This window comes from Schistocerca serialis, chromosome 4 (assembly GCF_023864345.2).
Source record: "Schistocerca serialis cubense isolate TAMUIC-IGC-003099 chromosome 4, iqSchSeri2.2, whole genome shotgun sequence".
Lineage (NCBI taxonomy): Eukaryota > Metazoa > Arthropoda > Insecta > Orthoptera > Acrididae > Schistocerca > Schistocerca serialis.
The window spans coordinates 898,339,322-898,356,054 of record NC_064641.1 but is presented as its reverse complement, the minus strand read 5'-3'; the positions used below and the strand labels follow the sequence as shown (position 1 = coordinate 898,356,054).

Below are 16,733 nucleotides of genomic sequence, written 5' to 3'. Positions count from 1 at the left end.
CGTAGTACCAAGCAAGATGATATCTGCTATGTTGTCCGAAAAAGACACAGCCCAGGTGAAAGCACCACAGGCACAAAGATGTAAGCTGGTGCCAGTGCTATACAGACTTGCCACTTGTGCGAGTTCCACCAGCGCCACGAGTGGTACTGAGGATGAAGATATCGACTTCGCCTTGGCCAATCGCCAGCCTAGTACAATCCCCAATGACGGGACGACAACGGAGAGAAGCCTACTCAGAAGACAGAAGAGCAGCTCTTGCCCATTTGGTTATCGATCATCGTCAAGGGCTGACTTAGACAGGGGATGTCATTTAGTGAACTCTTAGAAGTGAACAGACAGTAGTTGTAAATTGCATTTGCTATGTACTGTGAAATTAACCTATGATTATTTGCATTTAGTCACTGAGTGCCTTTTTTGTGTTATACTACATGCAGTGTTGAACACTTCATTATTTGACAAGTAAACCTTTTTTAACTCATTTGTGTGACTGTCACTAAACTGTTGGAGTGTTGAAGAACCTTTGTTCTCCTATCCTGTTACCTGACTGTGGGCCATAGCTGTGTAACAGTGGCAGGGAGAAATTGTCTTAGCGGTGTACTGCACCAGAACATTGTGGGCACAATTACGGTATATGTCAGAATGGGTAAATGAGGTCTCAGTACATAATTCAGTGCATATTGCCATAGGTTAATGGAGGTTAATTAAAATCTGATAAAACATTGCTCTAGCAGTGATGCAAATCTGAAACAGTGAGCCTCCTAAAATTCATGGCGATGTACAGACAGAATTTGCAATTAACTGTGATTTGATCTATATGTAGTGCCATAAGCCTTCCTTTGAGAAAATTCCAGAGACAAATGAGGAACTGAGTCGCCATCTGAAACTTCCTGTCACATTAAAACTGTGTGCTGGACCAAGAGTCAAACTCAGGATCTTTGCCTTTTGCAGGAAAGTGCTCTTCTGACTGAGCTACACAATCATGACTGTCCTCACAGCTTTGCTTCCCCTGTACCTCACCTCCCATCTTTCAAATTTCACAGAAGGTTTCCTGTGAATCTAGCAAGACTAGCACTCCTGGAAGAAAGGGGAGACATGGCTTAGCCACAGCCTGGGGTATGTTTCCAAAATGAGTTTTCACTCTGCAGCAGAGTGTGAGCTGATAAGAAACTTCCTGGCAGAGTAAAACTTGGTGCCAGATTGAGACTCGAATTCAATAGGGCACTTGCTCATGAAAGGCAAAGGCTCCAAGTCTTGGTCTGGCATGCAGTTTTAATCAGCCAGGAAGTTTCAGATCTGTGCACACTCCTGCAGAGTGAAAACTCATTCTGAGTCATCATTTGTTATTGGTTCAAGGAGTAATAGCAACATGTGATAATACGGCGGCTAATGTGGTCAATACAGAGGCAGCAGCCTAGGAGCTAAGGGCTACAGACGTGTTCAGACCATTGTCTGTTTCTAAAGGCATGTGTCCCTAAAAAATTTTAGTCCTTAATACGTTTTAAAAGTCTGTCCAACTGTGCCCGATCAGAAGAGCATCATTCAAAGTGACTGGGAGTAAATTGAAGAAATACTAAAGTAATGAGAAGTAGTAGAAATGAGAACAGTGAGAAACTTAATATCAGGATTAATGGTCATGAATTAGATGAAGTTAAGGAATTCCACTACCTAGTCAGCAGAATAACCAATGACAGACAGAGTGAGGAGGGCATCACAAGCAGACTAGCACTGGCAAAAAGGGCATTCCTTGCCAAGAGTATCAAACACAGCCCCTAATTTGAGGAAGAAATTTCTGAGAATGTACATCCGGTGCACAGCTTTGCTTGGTAGGGAAACATGGACTTAGAAAGCCAGAACAGAAGAGAATCGAAGCATTGAGATGTGGTGCGACAAACAAATGTTAAAAATTAGGTGGACTGATAAGGTAAGGAATAAAGTGGTTCTACGCAGAATCAGAGAGGAAATGAATATGTGGAAAACACTGGCAAGGAGAAGGGAAAGGATGATAAGACATCCAGCAAATAATTGGGGACGTAGGTTGCAAGTGTTATTCTAAGATGAAGAGGTTGACACAGGAGAGGAATTCCTGGTGGGCTGAATCAAACCAGTCAGAAGACTGAGGACTAAAAAAAATTGGAAACTGGCTAAGTGAGAGTATTGCTCTATTGTCAACATAGAAAAAGTGAATACTGCACTAAGAGTCTAGAGAAGAGACTAACCCATTATTTATATGCACTGTTGGCAGCACTCGCTGGGAGGTGTTGTGAGAATGTGAGGGTGTGTGACAACTGCTGGCAGTAAGCATCCAATACAAGAGAAGTGTACTTTGTAGCAATGAGTTGAAGCCATCCAGCCAAACCCTGACAAGAATGTAATGGTCGAATGCACAATGCATTCTTAACAGCACTGACTCTATTCCAAAAGCTAGAATCATACCTGTAAAAAAAATCTGTGGCAAATTCATACACCTATAATCATGACCTGAACTATTTGGTAACTGTAGTTGAACTCTTCCTCATGGCATTTGTTGGCTTTGCCAACTCACAACCAAACTATTGCCTCTCAATAAACCTAGACTGTATGTTACAGATCAGCATGTTACTACAATCTCCAGTAGAAAAAAATATATGAAAACTGAGGTGGAGGCTATTTGAGGCAACTTACCACAGTCCAGTGTGGTCACGAATGTGTTGAAATTAATATCAAATGGTACAAAAATGTTGCTTTTTCTCTCTGCCACTAACTGAAACTTTGCTTCTAATAACTTTGAGAAACAGATGTATTGCCAATCTATGTGCCATAGTGGGAAACTGCCCCGTTTCTGACTGTAGCTGATACACACAAACATCTGCAGAGTATAAGAAAGAAAGAAAGAAAGAAAGCAAGGAAAGAAGGAAGATTAGGATTTAATGCCTCATCGACATCACTAGAGATAGAGTACAATCTTGGAGCGTTTCAAGGATGGGGAAGCAAACTGGGCATGTACTTTCAAAGGAACCATACTGGCATTTGCCTGGTGCGATTTAGGAAAATTATTGAAAATCTAAAGAAGCATGGTCAAGCATGGAGTTGAACAGTTGTCCTCTTGAATGTAAATCCACTGCATTAACCATTGTACCACCTCGCTTGGTTCGAGTACAGCCTGCTTTAATGATATGATGGGTTATGTAAGTTTCTGTTGTTACTAAATACAAAGGCAGAAAACTAATGGTTCATGATAGTGTTTTATACAAAAATTAATCATCTTCATTTTCACTTTCAGTGATTAGGACTGATGTCTGTTCCACCTTCAAGGGTCAGTTTTATTTATTTCTTTATTCTTCTTGGGTCTTCCATGACTTCTTTTTGACTCAGTGCGCATTTCATGGCTTGGAGCAGTAATTGCCACTTTGACACTTTTTTCACTTGGTCCTTCCATTTATCTCTGTATGCATCTATTATTGGTTCAACTTTTAACTCTTTTCTAACTTCTTAATTTTTTTCTTTTATCTAATTTTGTACACACTTTAGTATGTCTTAGGTATCTCATTCCAGATGTTAAAATCTTATTTCTAAATCATTTGGTGTCTCACTACAGTAGAGAATAAATTTAATTTTAGTTTCTTCACTCATCTTATTTTTTAAAATCCTGTTTACAGTGCCTCACATATAAAGGAAGCTTACAAGTTTTTAGACTAAATTTTGACCTTCTACATGACTTATTTGATTGCCAATGTAGATAAAAGTTTATATTTGTTCTATTATCTTGTCATAAATAATTTTTCATCATTTATGTTTGAATTCCTTAAACGTTATTACTTCTGCCTTATCAGTCAGATTTTCATATTATATTATTGGCATAGTAAGCTCAGTTTGTGGACAGCAGTTTGCAGTTCATCTTCATCATCCTACATAATTAACTGGTCATCAGGAAATAAACAAATGTTTGCATGTGTTTAAATAGTATTTCAACCCAAAGTGAAACAAAAATTCCCATTTTCTCAAAGGGTCATCAATATGAATATTAAAGAAGAGCAGGTAACAGACTACACTCTCTTCTAACCCTCTGGTTTACTTTGTTTTTGACAGATATTTCTGTGCCAGTTTTATTATTTATTGTTGTATTTGTATATACATCTTTCAATACAAGTGTCTGCCTTCCTGGCTGACTGCCGCGTGGAGGACCCGGATTCGATTCCTGGTACTGCCAGGGATTTTTCCCTGGCAGATCTACTGGAACGAGGTGCATTCAGTCTCAAGATGCCAACTGAGGAGCACCTGACTGAGTAGTAGCCGTACCATGTCTGCCAACTTGCCAGGAGCATGGGATGGCTGTGTGCTGCTTCCAACACTACAAACTGCTTCCACATGACACCATTGCCTGAGGGTTGACGTGGTAGTTTGTTGGGTCTGATTGGTCTCTCCCTGGCCAGTATGGTGGCGCTTATTATTCAATAGAAGTGTGACATGCCTGGCTTATACCTTCTCTTATGTTATGCTACAGAGACATTGTCTGCCTATTTGAGGAAACACCTCCACATAGCTTATAAATGTTATACTGGTACCATAATAATACTGTTCCAATAAGTTTTGGGTGTGCAGCCACAAGAATTCTCCTTCTTCTCCTAATATTTCGGCCGTATAACGTTCAGCCATCTTCAGAGTGAGCCGCAAGACTGCCGTTCCAGTGCTCGCTGCGTCCCTTTATACTCTTGTACCGCGCAACTGCGCATGCGGCCACAGATGCTAATGCACCAGAGACGTGCACAATGCATAGTCGATTTGTGTTGGAATGTCGATATATCCTTGTGAGCTGCACTGTGACGGCGTCTTTGTGAGTTTATTACAGCAAGTGCCAGATTCTATGAGTTATCAAGGTTGAAACCACTATCTCTATTAAATAAATTCGACGTCAAGCGAATTTCGATTGCCTCCTTGACTATCGAGTCCCAAAAAGATGGTGTAGTTGCCAAAATTTTGACGTTGTCATACAACATACTGTGACCAGTGTCAATACAGTGTTCTGCCACTGCTGACTTGTTAGGTTGTAAAAGTCGTGTGTACCTCTGGTGTTCTGTACATCTTTCTCGGACAGTGTGAGTTGTTTGTGTCTGCAAGAAGAACTTCCCCACTTACAAAGAGTGTTTGAAGACAACTCCCCACAGCAAATACAGAAAGCACTGAAAATTAAACTGAAAGAGACCACAAAGAAAGCAGAAGACAAAGAAACCTTTAAATCGATGGCCTTCCTGCCATTGTGGGTAGCCTCTCATCAAAATAGGACGGATTCTCAGCAGACACAAAGTAAAAGCGATTTTTCGTTCTACACCCAAGACAGCTGCACTCGTGGACTCCGTCAAAGATGATTTGCTGTTCCAAAAATCTGGAGTTTAAAAAATTCCCTGTGAATGTGGCCTTTCTTACATTGGACAAATAACTCACATTGTCCAAGAAAGATGTACAGAACACCAGAGGTGCACATGACTTTTACAACCTAACAAGTCGGCAGTGGCAGAACACTGTATTGACACTGGTCACAGTATGTTGTTTGACAACGTCCAAATTTTGGCAACTACATCATCTTTTTGGGACTCAATAGTCAAGGAGGCAATTGAAATTTGCTTGACATCAAATTTAATTAATAGAGATAGTGGTTTCAAACTTGATAAATCATGGAACCCAGCACTTGCTGTAATAAACTCACAAGATGCCGTCACAGTGTAGCTCACAATGATATATCGACATGCCAACATGGATCAACTGTGGAGTCATAGATATACTCGCGCATTGTGCACATCTCTGCCGCCGATCAATGTCTCTGGCACATTTACATCTGTGGCCGCATGCGCAGTTGCACAGTATACGAGTATAAAGGGGTGCAGCGAGCACTGGAGCAGCAGTCTTGCAGCTCACTTTGAAGACGGCTGAACGTTATATGGTCGAAATATTAGAAGAAGAAGGAGAATTCTTGTGGCTGCACAACTGAAACTTAATGGAACAGTCTTTGTGCTGCCAAAACCTGAAGATTCACATAGTCATACTGTCTTCTTTTCTTCTATGAGTTGTTTATCACAAACATGATGTCAGCATAATAACCGTTCTTCCTAAAATCATTCTACTACTGAGATAAAGTGCTTAATATCATTACTTTTACTTTTTTTACAGAACATCTTCATAGATATCTTGTAAGCTATATCTACGGGACACTTGAGGAAGGATTAAGAAGTCTGTGACTTTTAAATAAAATAAAATAATTAAAAAAAACATTTAGTTACCAACATATATTCATTTCAGTGCAATACACTTGCCCAACTTGTTTAAATTGTTTAAAAAAATGATTTCCTAGGCACAGCAAAATACTGATTTTGTTCCTGCCATGATATCTTCATCAGATGTGAATGTCTTCCCACAGAGCCAATTTTTCACGTTTGTGAAGAGAAAGAAGTCGTTGATTCAAATCTGGAGAATAGGATGGGTTAGTCTGCTGTTCGTAGTATAATTTCACAAATTTTTCCATGTCAATGATATATGTGGGGGTATGCACTGGCCTCATGAAGGAGAACCTTTTTTTCACCAAGCAGGTGTCATTTCTGTTAGAACTTCTTGTGAAATCGATCCAATAATGCAGCATAATATGAACTGTGATCATTTTACCCCTGTTAGTTAATTTATAAATTTCACAGTGCTGGGATAACCTGGACAGATGCAAAGAGACATTCCAAAACTATTTTTAACAATATAAATTTTCTTGTGCATATTGTGCCTGAGCAACAGAATATTGTGCAATAGGGACCAACCACTGAGGCAGTGTGCTGCAATTGCTAAGACACTGACCTCATACTAAGGAGGACATACTGTTCTCTGTCCAGCCTTTAGGTTTTCTGTGGTTTTCCTAAATTATTTCAGGCAAACGCTGGGATGATTCCTTCAGCAAGGCCACAGCTGACCATATGTCCTATCCTCGTAAAAAATCTTCATAATTCTAGGTGTCGGTATATTTGAACTTTTTATTTTTATTGTTTTATGATGACAATGTCATTATCAGAAAATCCCTGGATGAATGAACAAATAAGTAAATCAATCACACCTTGGGAATCTCACAGGACAGCTGCCATGACTTTCCTGCTGATGAAATGGTCTCTGTTTTCTTCGGAACATGTCATCAGAGAAAAGTCACTGCTTGAAATGTCTAGTTTCAGGTAGAAAGTATACAATTTATGTTTCATCAACCATAGTATAATTCAGCAAACAGTCATCTGGATTGTACTTTATTACATTCCCATATTCCTGAGAAACCATCATACAATTCCGTTTTTATCAGCTGTAAGGTTTTGCACCACCCATCTGTCAGATTTTTACTTAGTGGTCTTGCATCATATTATTGCGAACTTTGTTCACCTTTTCTTCTTTTGTGACCTCAACTGGGCATTCTGCATGCTCAGCATCTCTCATTGTTGAATGACTACACTGAAATTCACACTTGGGAAGCATGTCGTGTAACAAAGCAGAGTCCCCACAATATATTCTCAGCTCTTCTTCCATTTTTTTCTATTACTTTCAGACAAAAAGAGCTATGAGAAGATGAAATTCTATTTTATCCATTTTTACGAGGCAACACACAATACTAACTTTAGAAAATCTCAACAATTATCTAAGAAACACACAATGAATTTATCTGATTATACTCAGGACACACATATAATTTCAGTGCCAATAAGAAACCTGCGATTTGTGTGCAGTCTCTCATCAAATTCCCAGATGGATCAATCAGTCTTAGCATGCATCTTTAATTTCTGCAAATTCATATTGCTATTTACATTCAGTTACATTCCATATTTCCAAATAACTTTACCAAACTTACTGCAATTTTTCATGTGGTTACGAGTATTCTCACAAGTACTGATTCACCACAGACTTTCATAAATTTCTCTAAAACTCAACAGTACCTCCCGAAATGCAGGAAATTACTGCATTCCAGTAAATGACAATGAATTACAGTTACATGATGCAGCAACACAGTAAACAAATACTTACAGTGAGGATGCTCATACTCTGAGAAATGATTTGGATTTCTTCTGTAGCAACTTTCACCAAAAGTACATGTCCGTGACTTCTTTTGTGGCACTGGGCTTGAACTGGCACTCCCTATGAACACACAAAAAACTCAATAGATTAAACTGCTGTGTGCTGCAGCTGACAATCGCACAAGCACAATTGAAATCTATTACAACATAAATTCCTTTTGTAAAGTAAATAATTTATTGTGTGACTCAGCAATTGTATTTTAATGGAAAGAAGTGGACTGAAAGTTTTCAGAAAAGAGATTTTTAGGTACTGATGCCATGAACAAAGTTTCTTTTAAACTAATGTTAGCTATCACAACAATAAGTGTAAAGGCTTGCATCAGGCTCTGAATTACATAACTTTTTCGTTTTATCCGAAGAAATTCACAAATACATTTACCTAAATCTAAAAAAAATGTCAGAACGGGTTCATAAGGAAGGTCTATTTTGTTGCTTTCCAGTGAATGCAATGCCTTATTTATGTTTCAAGTATTCATACTGACAACATACTATGTCAGAAGCTCTCTTAACTTCACAGAAATCCACAGGTAGTGTCCAGGAAAGCAACAGTAATACCTTACCTAATGTTTCGCTGACATTCATGAACCAAGCTGTGTGATATGTCCTCATCAGTACTCATTCGTTTGCTTCACCAACTTCAAACCTTACAAGCTAACCTGTACATTACAGATTAGTCTGTTACTACAGCCTACATTCCATAAAATCATACAAATGCAAAAAGATGTTGTCAGGGTTCTGTCCTCTTCCTCTTTGTGCACGTGATGTCGCTCAACACATCACCATTATATCACAGGACAAAGCCAATATAAAGTATAAGTAAGTTTTAGTTGAAACGCATGAAGATAGAGCTATCCAAAAATTAGAAGCTGTTATCAAGTTCAAAACCAAAAAACACAAGCAAGTTTTGTATAGACTGGTGTGCATCAATGTGCGCATATTAAATATTGTTACACTAGAATATTTATAACTGTTCCTGTGAATGGAACCTAACTGAAAAATGTGTAGGACATTCCCAGAAAAAAACTGAAATGTTGCTGTGTCGCTGAGCATGTGAGAGAAGCCAAATAACAATTTATGGTGGTTTCCAAATTGATTTTTGAAGGATACAGAGCAGAAACTGTATAAAAATTGTCATCATTTGTTGTTTGGCAGTAGTTATGGTAGAAAATTTCCTACAAAAATTGTGCAAATGAAAACATTCTTTAATGACACGACATAATCAATTTATTTAGTATTTATGCAATCATTAATGGATAAAATGAGCTTGATACTTAATCAGGGACTCTATATATTTTTTTTGTAGCAAGAAATTCTGAATCTAACTTGCTTGCTGCAAACAATAAGTGGCTACTTGACAGACAGTGAGCTTATCTATATAATTTTATTCCATTGTCTTTGTATTTTAAACTGTTATGGCCTGATATCTAGTCTATGCTGAGCTGTACCATACAACAGTCCAACTCTCATACTTTTTTATTTTGTTATTTAGCAGCCTATTTCATTAGTTCGCCATGTGAAGAGCATGAAATGCTTCTATCATTATGACAGTTTGCTCTGTTTTTCTTCTTTACTTAAGGTACCTGTTTTCCATGAACAAACTGTGTCCATCATGGTGTTCATCTGATTACCTGTTCATTCCCCCTCTTGGAGGGTCCCAAACATTACTACAACTTTTTGGGAGGTATCTCGATTTTGTATGGCTTTTTATTTCATCTATCTGGAATCATTCACTGTTTCTCCGGGGTGATAAAAAAACTGAACTCTGTGTTTTAAAATTGTGTTCGTAAATTTATATGCCTGGCAGAGGGTTTATTGAACCACCTTCAAGCTATTTCCCAATCATTCCACTCTCTAACAGTGCATGGGAAAAATGAACACTTAATTCTTCCTGTGTGAGCTCTAGTACCTCTGTTTTATGACAATGATTATTCCTCCCTATGTAGCTGGACTCCAACAAAATATTTTTGCATTTGGAGGAGAGTATTGGTGATTGAATATTCATGATAAGATCCTGCCACAATGAAAAGTGCCTTTGTTTTAATGTCTGCCACCTCAATTCACATATCATATCTGTTGCTCTCTCATCCCTATTTTGCAACATTACAAAATGAGCTGCCCTTCTTTTGAAACTTTTCCATGTCCTCCATCAATCATATTTGATATGGATCTCACGTCATGCAGCAATACTTCAGAAGACGATGAAAAAGCGTGGTGTAGATCATCTCTTTAGTATCCGTGTTGCATTTTCTAAGCATTCTGCCAATAAATCACTGACTCTGGTTTGGTTTCCCCACCACATTGTCTATGTGATTGTTCTAAATTAAGTTTTTCGTTACTGAAATCCTTAGTTATTTAGTTGAATTCACTGCCTTCAGATCTGTGGGATTTATCGTGTAATTGAAATGTAGCAGATTCCTTTTAGTACTCATAGACTTTCTGCACCAGACAGATATCTTGTCTAAAATAGCTTGCAATTGGTTATGACCACCCAATGAATTACTAGTAGGTAAATGATAGAATCAACTGCAAGAAAACTAAAACAGCTGCTCAGATTGTCTCCTAAATAATAACGAACAGCCAACGGCAAATAACATTTCCTTGGGGAATGGCAGATATTATTTCTGTTTTACTCGACAATTTTCCATCAATTACTACAAACTGTGACCTTTCGGACTGGAAATCAAGAATCCAATCGCACAACTGAGATGGTACTCTGTGGCACACAATTTGATTAGAAGTCACTTGTAAGGAATGGTATCAAAAGCCTTCTGAAAATCTATAAATATGCGATCAATTTGATACGACCTGTCGATGGCACTCATTACTTTGCAGGAGTAAAGAGCTTTTCGCATTTGACAATAACAATATTTTAACCCATGTTAATTATTTGTCAATCAATCATTTTCTTTGAAGTACTTCATAATGTTTGAACACATTACACATTCTAGAATCCCAATGCAAATCGATGTTAGACATATAGGTCTGTAACTCAATGGATTACCTCCATTTCCTTTGGTGAATTCCAGTCTTTAGGTACAGATCTTTCATTGAACGAGTGGTTGTTTAGGATTGCTAAGTATGCAACTACTGTTTCAGCACACTCTAAAAGGAACCTAACTGGAATACTATTTGGAACAGAGGTCTGGCTTTATTAAGTGATTTCAGCTGCTTTGCTACACCGAGGATATCTACTTCTACGTTACTCATGCTGGCAGTTGTTCTCGATTTGAATTCTGGAACTTGTTTGTTGAAGGAATTTCAGAAAACCACGTTTAGTAAACCTGCTCCAGCGTCAATGTCATCAGTGACATCACCATCGCTATCACGCATCTTGTTGCTAGTGTACTTAACATACAAGCAGAAACTTTGGCTTCTCTGCCAGATTTCTAAATTTCGAGCGTCTGTAAAACTTTGCCAATATTGAGGATTAAGCATTCTTTTAAATTTAGCATGCTTTTTTCATTGCTTCTACAACAGTGTTCTGACTGTTGTGTGCACCAGGGGGAATCAGTACTACGACTTATTAATTTCTTCGGTATATACTTTCGACTGCCGTCGATAATATTTCTCCGAATGCAAATCACATCTGGTCAACTCCTACATAGTCAGATTGGTAGCAGTGGTGACTGTCTTTTAGGGAGGCGTCACGTGAATTATTATCTATTTATGTTACTGGGAGTAACAAGTTGCCATGACATGTATTCACCACTGTAGTGAATCTGTTCTTATGCAGTCTGTAGATCTGCTGTTATGGTCTTCTCAAATAGTTTTCTTGTTTCTACTACGTGGATATTGCGTTTGACCTCACTACAGTTTGGGGGAAGAGACAGTCCGATTAGATCTCTTTGCTTATTTTCTGACTGGATTAATTAGTTTTTCATAAATAAGAGCTTTCTTAACGTATCTGGCAAGGATTTCACAGTCTTCATTGTATGGCACTGCAATAGTTCCACCTTTCCTTTGGAAGATTCCTCGATTAAAATTTCTATAATGTTTGAAGCACTAATTTTGCATGATGTTGTTCAATAATTTCTTTATGTACTTCTGCTTCTGCATATATGCTTCGCTTTTTGTGTCCCGGTTTTCTTCTTTCTTGTATGTATAGCATTTTCCTCCAGCAGTTACATGAACCTTCAATGCCTGTTATCATTCCACCACACATTTCTTTCTCTTTTCGATCCTTGCTATTTTTTTTCCAGCATGTACAACTGTTTTTATTTTTATTTTTTCAAAGTCTTTTCTCTATTCGTCGAGTTACTTCTGTTATTCTGTTATTTTTTTAAATTTCTTCTTAAGTTCCAGTACTTTTCTTCATACTCTTTTACTGAGTTACTATTGATGAGCTTTTTTTTTTTTTTTAAAGTTACTTATTTGTGCATACCATGCATTGGATTCCCAATATTTAGTTATGTTGAGGAACATGTAATTTCATTTACTAATTAGTTGCATCATTGGCCCATTTTACCTATGGTTAAATGCAACTAGGATTAACACACGAGGATTGTGTTCATATCCACACAAAACTTAAAGGCAAGTTAAAACTCCTAGTTATGGTGAAAACTTCTGTAGCATCAAAGTAAAAAGACTTAGCCTAACAGTTATGAAATGAAATAGGGATATACCCTTACAGAGCTTTACACATCATACATCAATAAAACATACAATTTAGTGCATAACCATGGATAAATTTTCTACCCAGATTAAACCATTGAAAAAAGACCTCTAGTTACACAAAGTAGTAGTAAATAATAGCTCAATATTGCTGTTACTTGTATTGTTAACTATTATAATCATAGAATGGAAAATCCAGGGTTGAATAATGGCAGTATTATGAAGAGGATACACTGCAACTCATCATATAGAGAACACTTTGAGATGCTGACAGGCACAACAAAAAGACAGCTAGGCTTATACATTCCAGCTTTCGGCTAAAAGGCCTTCTTCTAAAGTAGAAAACATATACACTCACGCACAGGCACAAGCGTGCGCACGCACGCACACAAAAGTCACAGCTCACACACACCTACGTACCCATACAGTAATCGTGTGTGTATTTCTAGTTTAGAAGAAGGCCTTTCGGCCAAAAGCTCAAATTTATAGCTGTCTTTGTTGTGACTACCTGCAACCCAATGTCACCTGTATATAGGCCCTAGTGTGAAGCTATTATAATCATAGTAGGCCTAGTATTAGTCACTGTGTAATAATGCACCTAGACTCATTTTTTCTGAATTTGTTCTTCAATTGACACACCAAATGATAAAGCATGATAACAAGTTGAATGGTGGATAGCCCGTTTTTAATAAACACTTTAAATTTTGATAATCATGAAATACCACTCTACAGACAAGGATATTGAGAAAGCAAGGGGGAGCTTACCATCGAGTATATGACTATAGTGGAATAAACAAAATACTGACATTTCATTAATAGTCACAAAACACAGGACGGTGTTAATCCTGAGTGTACGCAAAAGGCATGGGAATAGCTGATGGTTTGTGGAGAAATTGTCCAACTTCCTCTGTTAGGTAACCTTTCCTCATGCTAATATTTGTCATTCAAAGCTCACAATTGGTGCCTGTTAACTCTGCTACTACAGTCAGTATTAACTGAAGCTGTGGTGGTAGACTACATATTGCTAGGACACACTGCAGTTCCTGAGAAATGTTTTGAAAGTATTACTAGGATAAAAAAATGGCACTTATCGAGTTTAGGGGGGCACCCATAAAATCTTTGATTTTTTTACTGATTATCGTCAATTTGACCATGCTGATCACGAATATGACATTTTTCAGCAAACCATGACCGAAAGCCCATTCAATAGCTGAATTCCTATCACGGCAAATATCGAACAAATTTACCATAAGAAATTCGGTCAAATCAGGGAAAATTCTAGTCATTACGAGTTAGTAGAACAAACGTACAGAACAAACACCGAACAAACACTTAACTTCACTGTTATTTGACTTTAGTGTAAACTGAATGAGGCGATTTTATCCGAGTGCTTTAATGTGCTACGATTTAGCTTGAATGATGTTTGCAAATAACATATTCGTGGTCCGGTCAAAAAATGAGAAAAAAAAATTTTCATAAAAAAAATTTTTCTCTCGATATATTAAAAAGTTTTTCTTGGGGATGAAAATAAACATCATCTTCGAGATCAACAGTCTAAATAATCAAAAAGTGAGAAAAAATATTTTCGAAATTTTGTCCCACTAAACTCGATGAGTGCCCAAAAAACAAATATGCAGTTTTATATTCTCCAGCCAAGAGAAAACACTTACTCAAACTGAAAGGCCTTTGCAGTTTCATTTATATAAGAAGCAATGTATTCAGTTAACAGAACTTTTGTGAATGCAGCTATTGAGAGGGTTACATGTTCTGTAGACTGCTGCACGATACAACTATTTCTTTGACATGTGGTTACTTAAGAAACAAATAAATACATAATTGTACATGATATCTAACAGAATTTACTATCAGTAAATATCAGGCTGTTAAAAATAATCAGCAACATTAAGCTGAACGACAACTGTCAGAAACCTAATCGGTTCTTAAATTCTATGCAGAGCTAGTGGTCGCATTTTGCAAGGTGCGTATGCGCAGACACAATGTTATAGCAATAGGTCATCACGAACTGAACTGCTATATGACAATTCAGTACATCATCTGGCAGCAGCTGCCCTTCATACCAAAAAGTATACACAAATATTTCGTCTTACCACTGTCGTAAGGACGTTTTTGTGCAGGACTTGATGAAGACATGTCCAATAACGTGATTACTTGCTGGAACCACAAAATGTTCTGACGACCATCTGAGCAATGTTTATTGTAAACATAATTTTTTGAAGTCGTTTCTCTTACTTCCCACGACACATCTTACAGCTCCAACCGGATGAGTGCACAAAGATCCGTATTGTTTGATGCTTTACTTGAGAGAAACACATCTATTACATTGTATGCTGTTCCATTTGATCTACGTAACCCTACGTCCCAAACCATTAAAACCTGGCGCCTATCATTCAACACGCGTCAAACAGTGTTGACAAACTTTACAGCTTTGGACAGCAACGCATCTTTGGTTAGCAACTAAATAAGGAATTTCGCTGGAGTTAATTTCCGAAGATATTTAGTATTAAATACAGAATATTGAGGCACTTACAACTGGTGTGAGTGTGATTATTGTGTCAAAAGACAACGTATACATAACCTCATTAGTTAGTGGTACACTAGACATGAACACTGGGCGGGGGGAGGGAGGAGCGAGGTGGTGCCTCTCCCGATGTACAGTTGCACATTCGCGAGTTACAGGGTGAAGAATCTCTTGCGTGCTTGAGTATGGAAGATCAGTCGACAAGATCTGGAGCAAAGCGTACGTTAGAGTGGAACGAAGATCTAACAGAGAGTAAACTAGCGATCACCGCTCAACATGACAACAAGAAATTAGAGAGGTAACAAACTAGACGTCGTTCAAAGGCAGATATGAGTGGCATTTATCGTTTATTTATAGATCTATGCCCCCTTTCCCGCACGGAGACGTTAGTGCAGTCGTCAGGTATTAACTGAGCTGGAGAAAAGCGTTTACCAGAAGCACAGTTCGCACAGAGGCATGCATTCTCACTCGTCCAACTGTAAATATTGTCTATGATCAAAAGGTATCAGACTGATGGAGTTCGCTCTTTTTACGTTTTTGTCAAAGAAATAAGTACCATCGCCTGGCTCTGGGGAATTGTTGTTCATCTCACACTCGGTTTATAAAGATTCACTCACACGTCTCTAGGTCGTTAGGAAAAATATAATTCGAATTGATATGCTTATAAGGGAAGCTGACAATAAATTTATGGCAGACAACCGAGTGGGCCACAAAGAGGTTGTTGCATATATACTAGGCCACAGAATCCATCACCAGGGAGTTATAGGAAACGTAGATATTAGTCTCTTAAAGCAGGAGCTAAATGATGCAATTCAATCTATGATACCTGTTACACATATTCGTAGGATGTTCAATCATATGACTCACTTGGGCACACTAAGCAGTGTCCCTCGACAAACATGCATTCTCACGTTTGCATCACAGTTCCTAACCAATCATTTTTCAATATACAGTATGCGATGTGCAGTTAAGCCTTTCATTCTACGCCTCGTTCCTTCTACTCGTCAAACAATGTTTCTGTAGTCTACGATTTGGTCACTTAAACTTTCGGTGTCGATCAGAAGTCCATTGTAATACATGTGGAGGTAACAATGAGGCAACTCTGTGTACAAGCTACACTACTGCCCAATGTAACTGAAACAGCAGGAGGTTAAAAAGACTTCAGCTATCCTTAATAATTCTTTCAAGTAAGCTGAGGAATATGTAAATCACAGACCATATGCTACAGTTGCAGGAAATCTCAGTAAGAGCAAACTGGACAGGGAGAAGAAATATCCTCGCCCACAAACCTCTCATAACAGATTCATGACAATTGTTCATCCTAATAGACCAAAACCTTCATAGCCCTTACCATCTCCAATAATCAGACACATGTGGCCAAGTTCCTGAAGGGGAGGACAAGAACATAGCACTGATAGAAAGGCTAGTGTCTATAACATTAAATTTGATAACTCAATTAACTTCTTCTAATAACGACAGTGTAGAGCATGCAGGCATCTGCAGTATGGTTTTCTCAATTTTAT

The 16,733-nt window shown here is 38.0% G+C and overlaps 1 protein-coding gene across 1 annotated transcript in view; it reads right to left on the bottom strand.

Annotated features, from left to right (window-relative positions):
* Positions 1-15,120, bottom strand: part of LOC126473573 (probable tyrosyl-DNA phosphodiesterase) — a 99,176-nt gene extending 84,056 nt beyond the window's left edge. Inside the window, exons 1-2 of the mRNA XM_050100712.1 lie at positions 14,780-15,120; positions 8,011-8,121 (exon numbers count right to left, since the gene is read on the bottom strand). Of these exons, the coding sequence (XP_049956669.1) occupies positions 8,011-8,121; positions 14,780-14,822 (154 nt within the window). The 5' untranslated portion in view covers positions 14,823-15,120. The remainder of the gene's footprint in view (positions 1-8,010; positions 8,122-14,779) is intronic.
* Between the last annotated feature and the right edge of the window lie 1,613 nt (positions 15,121-16,733).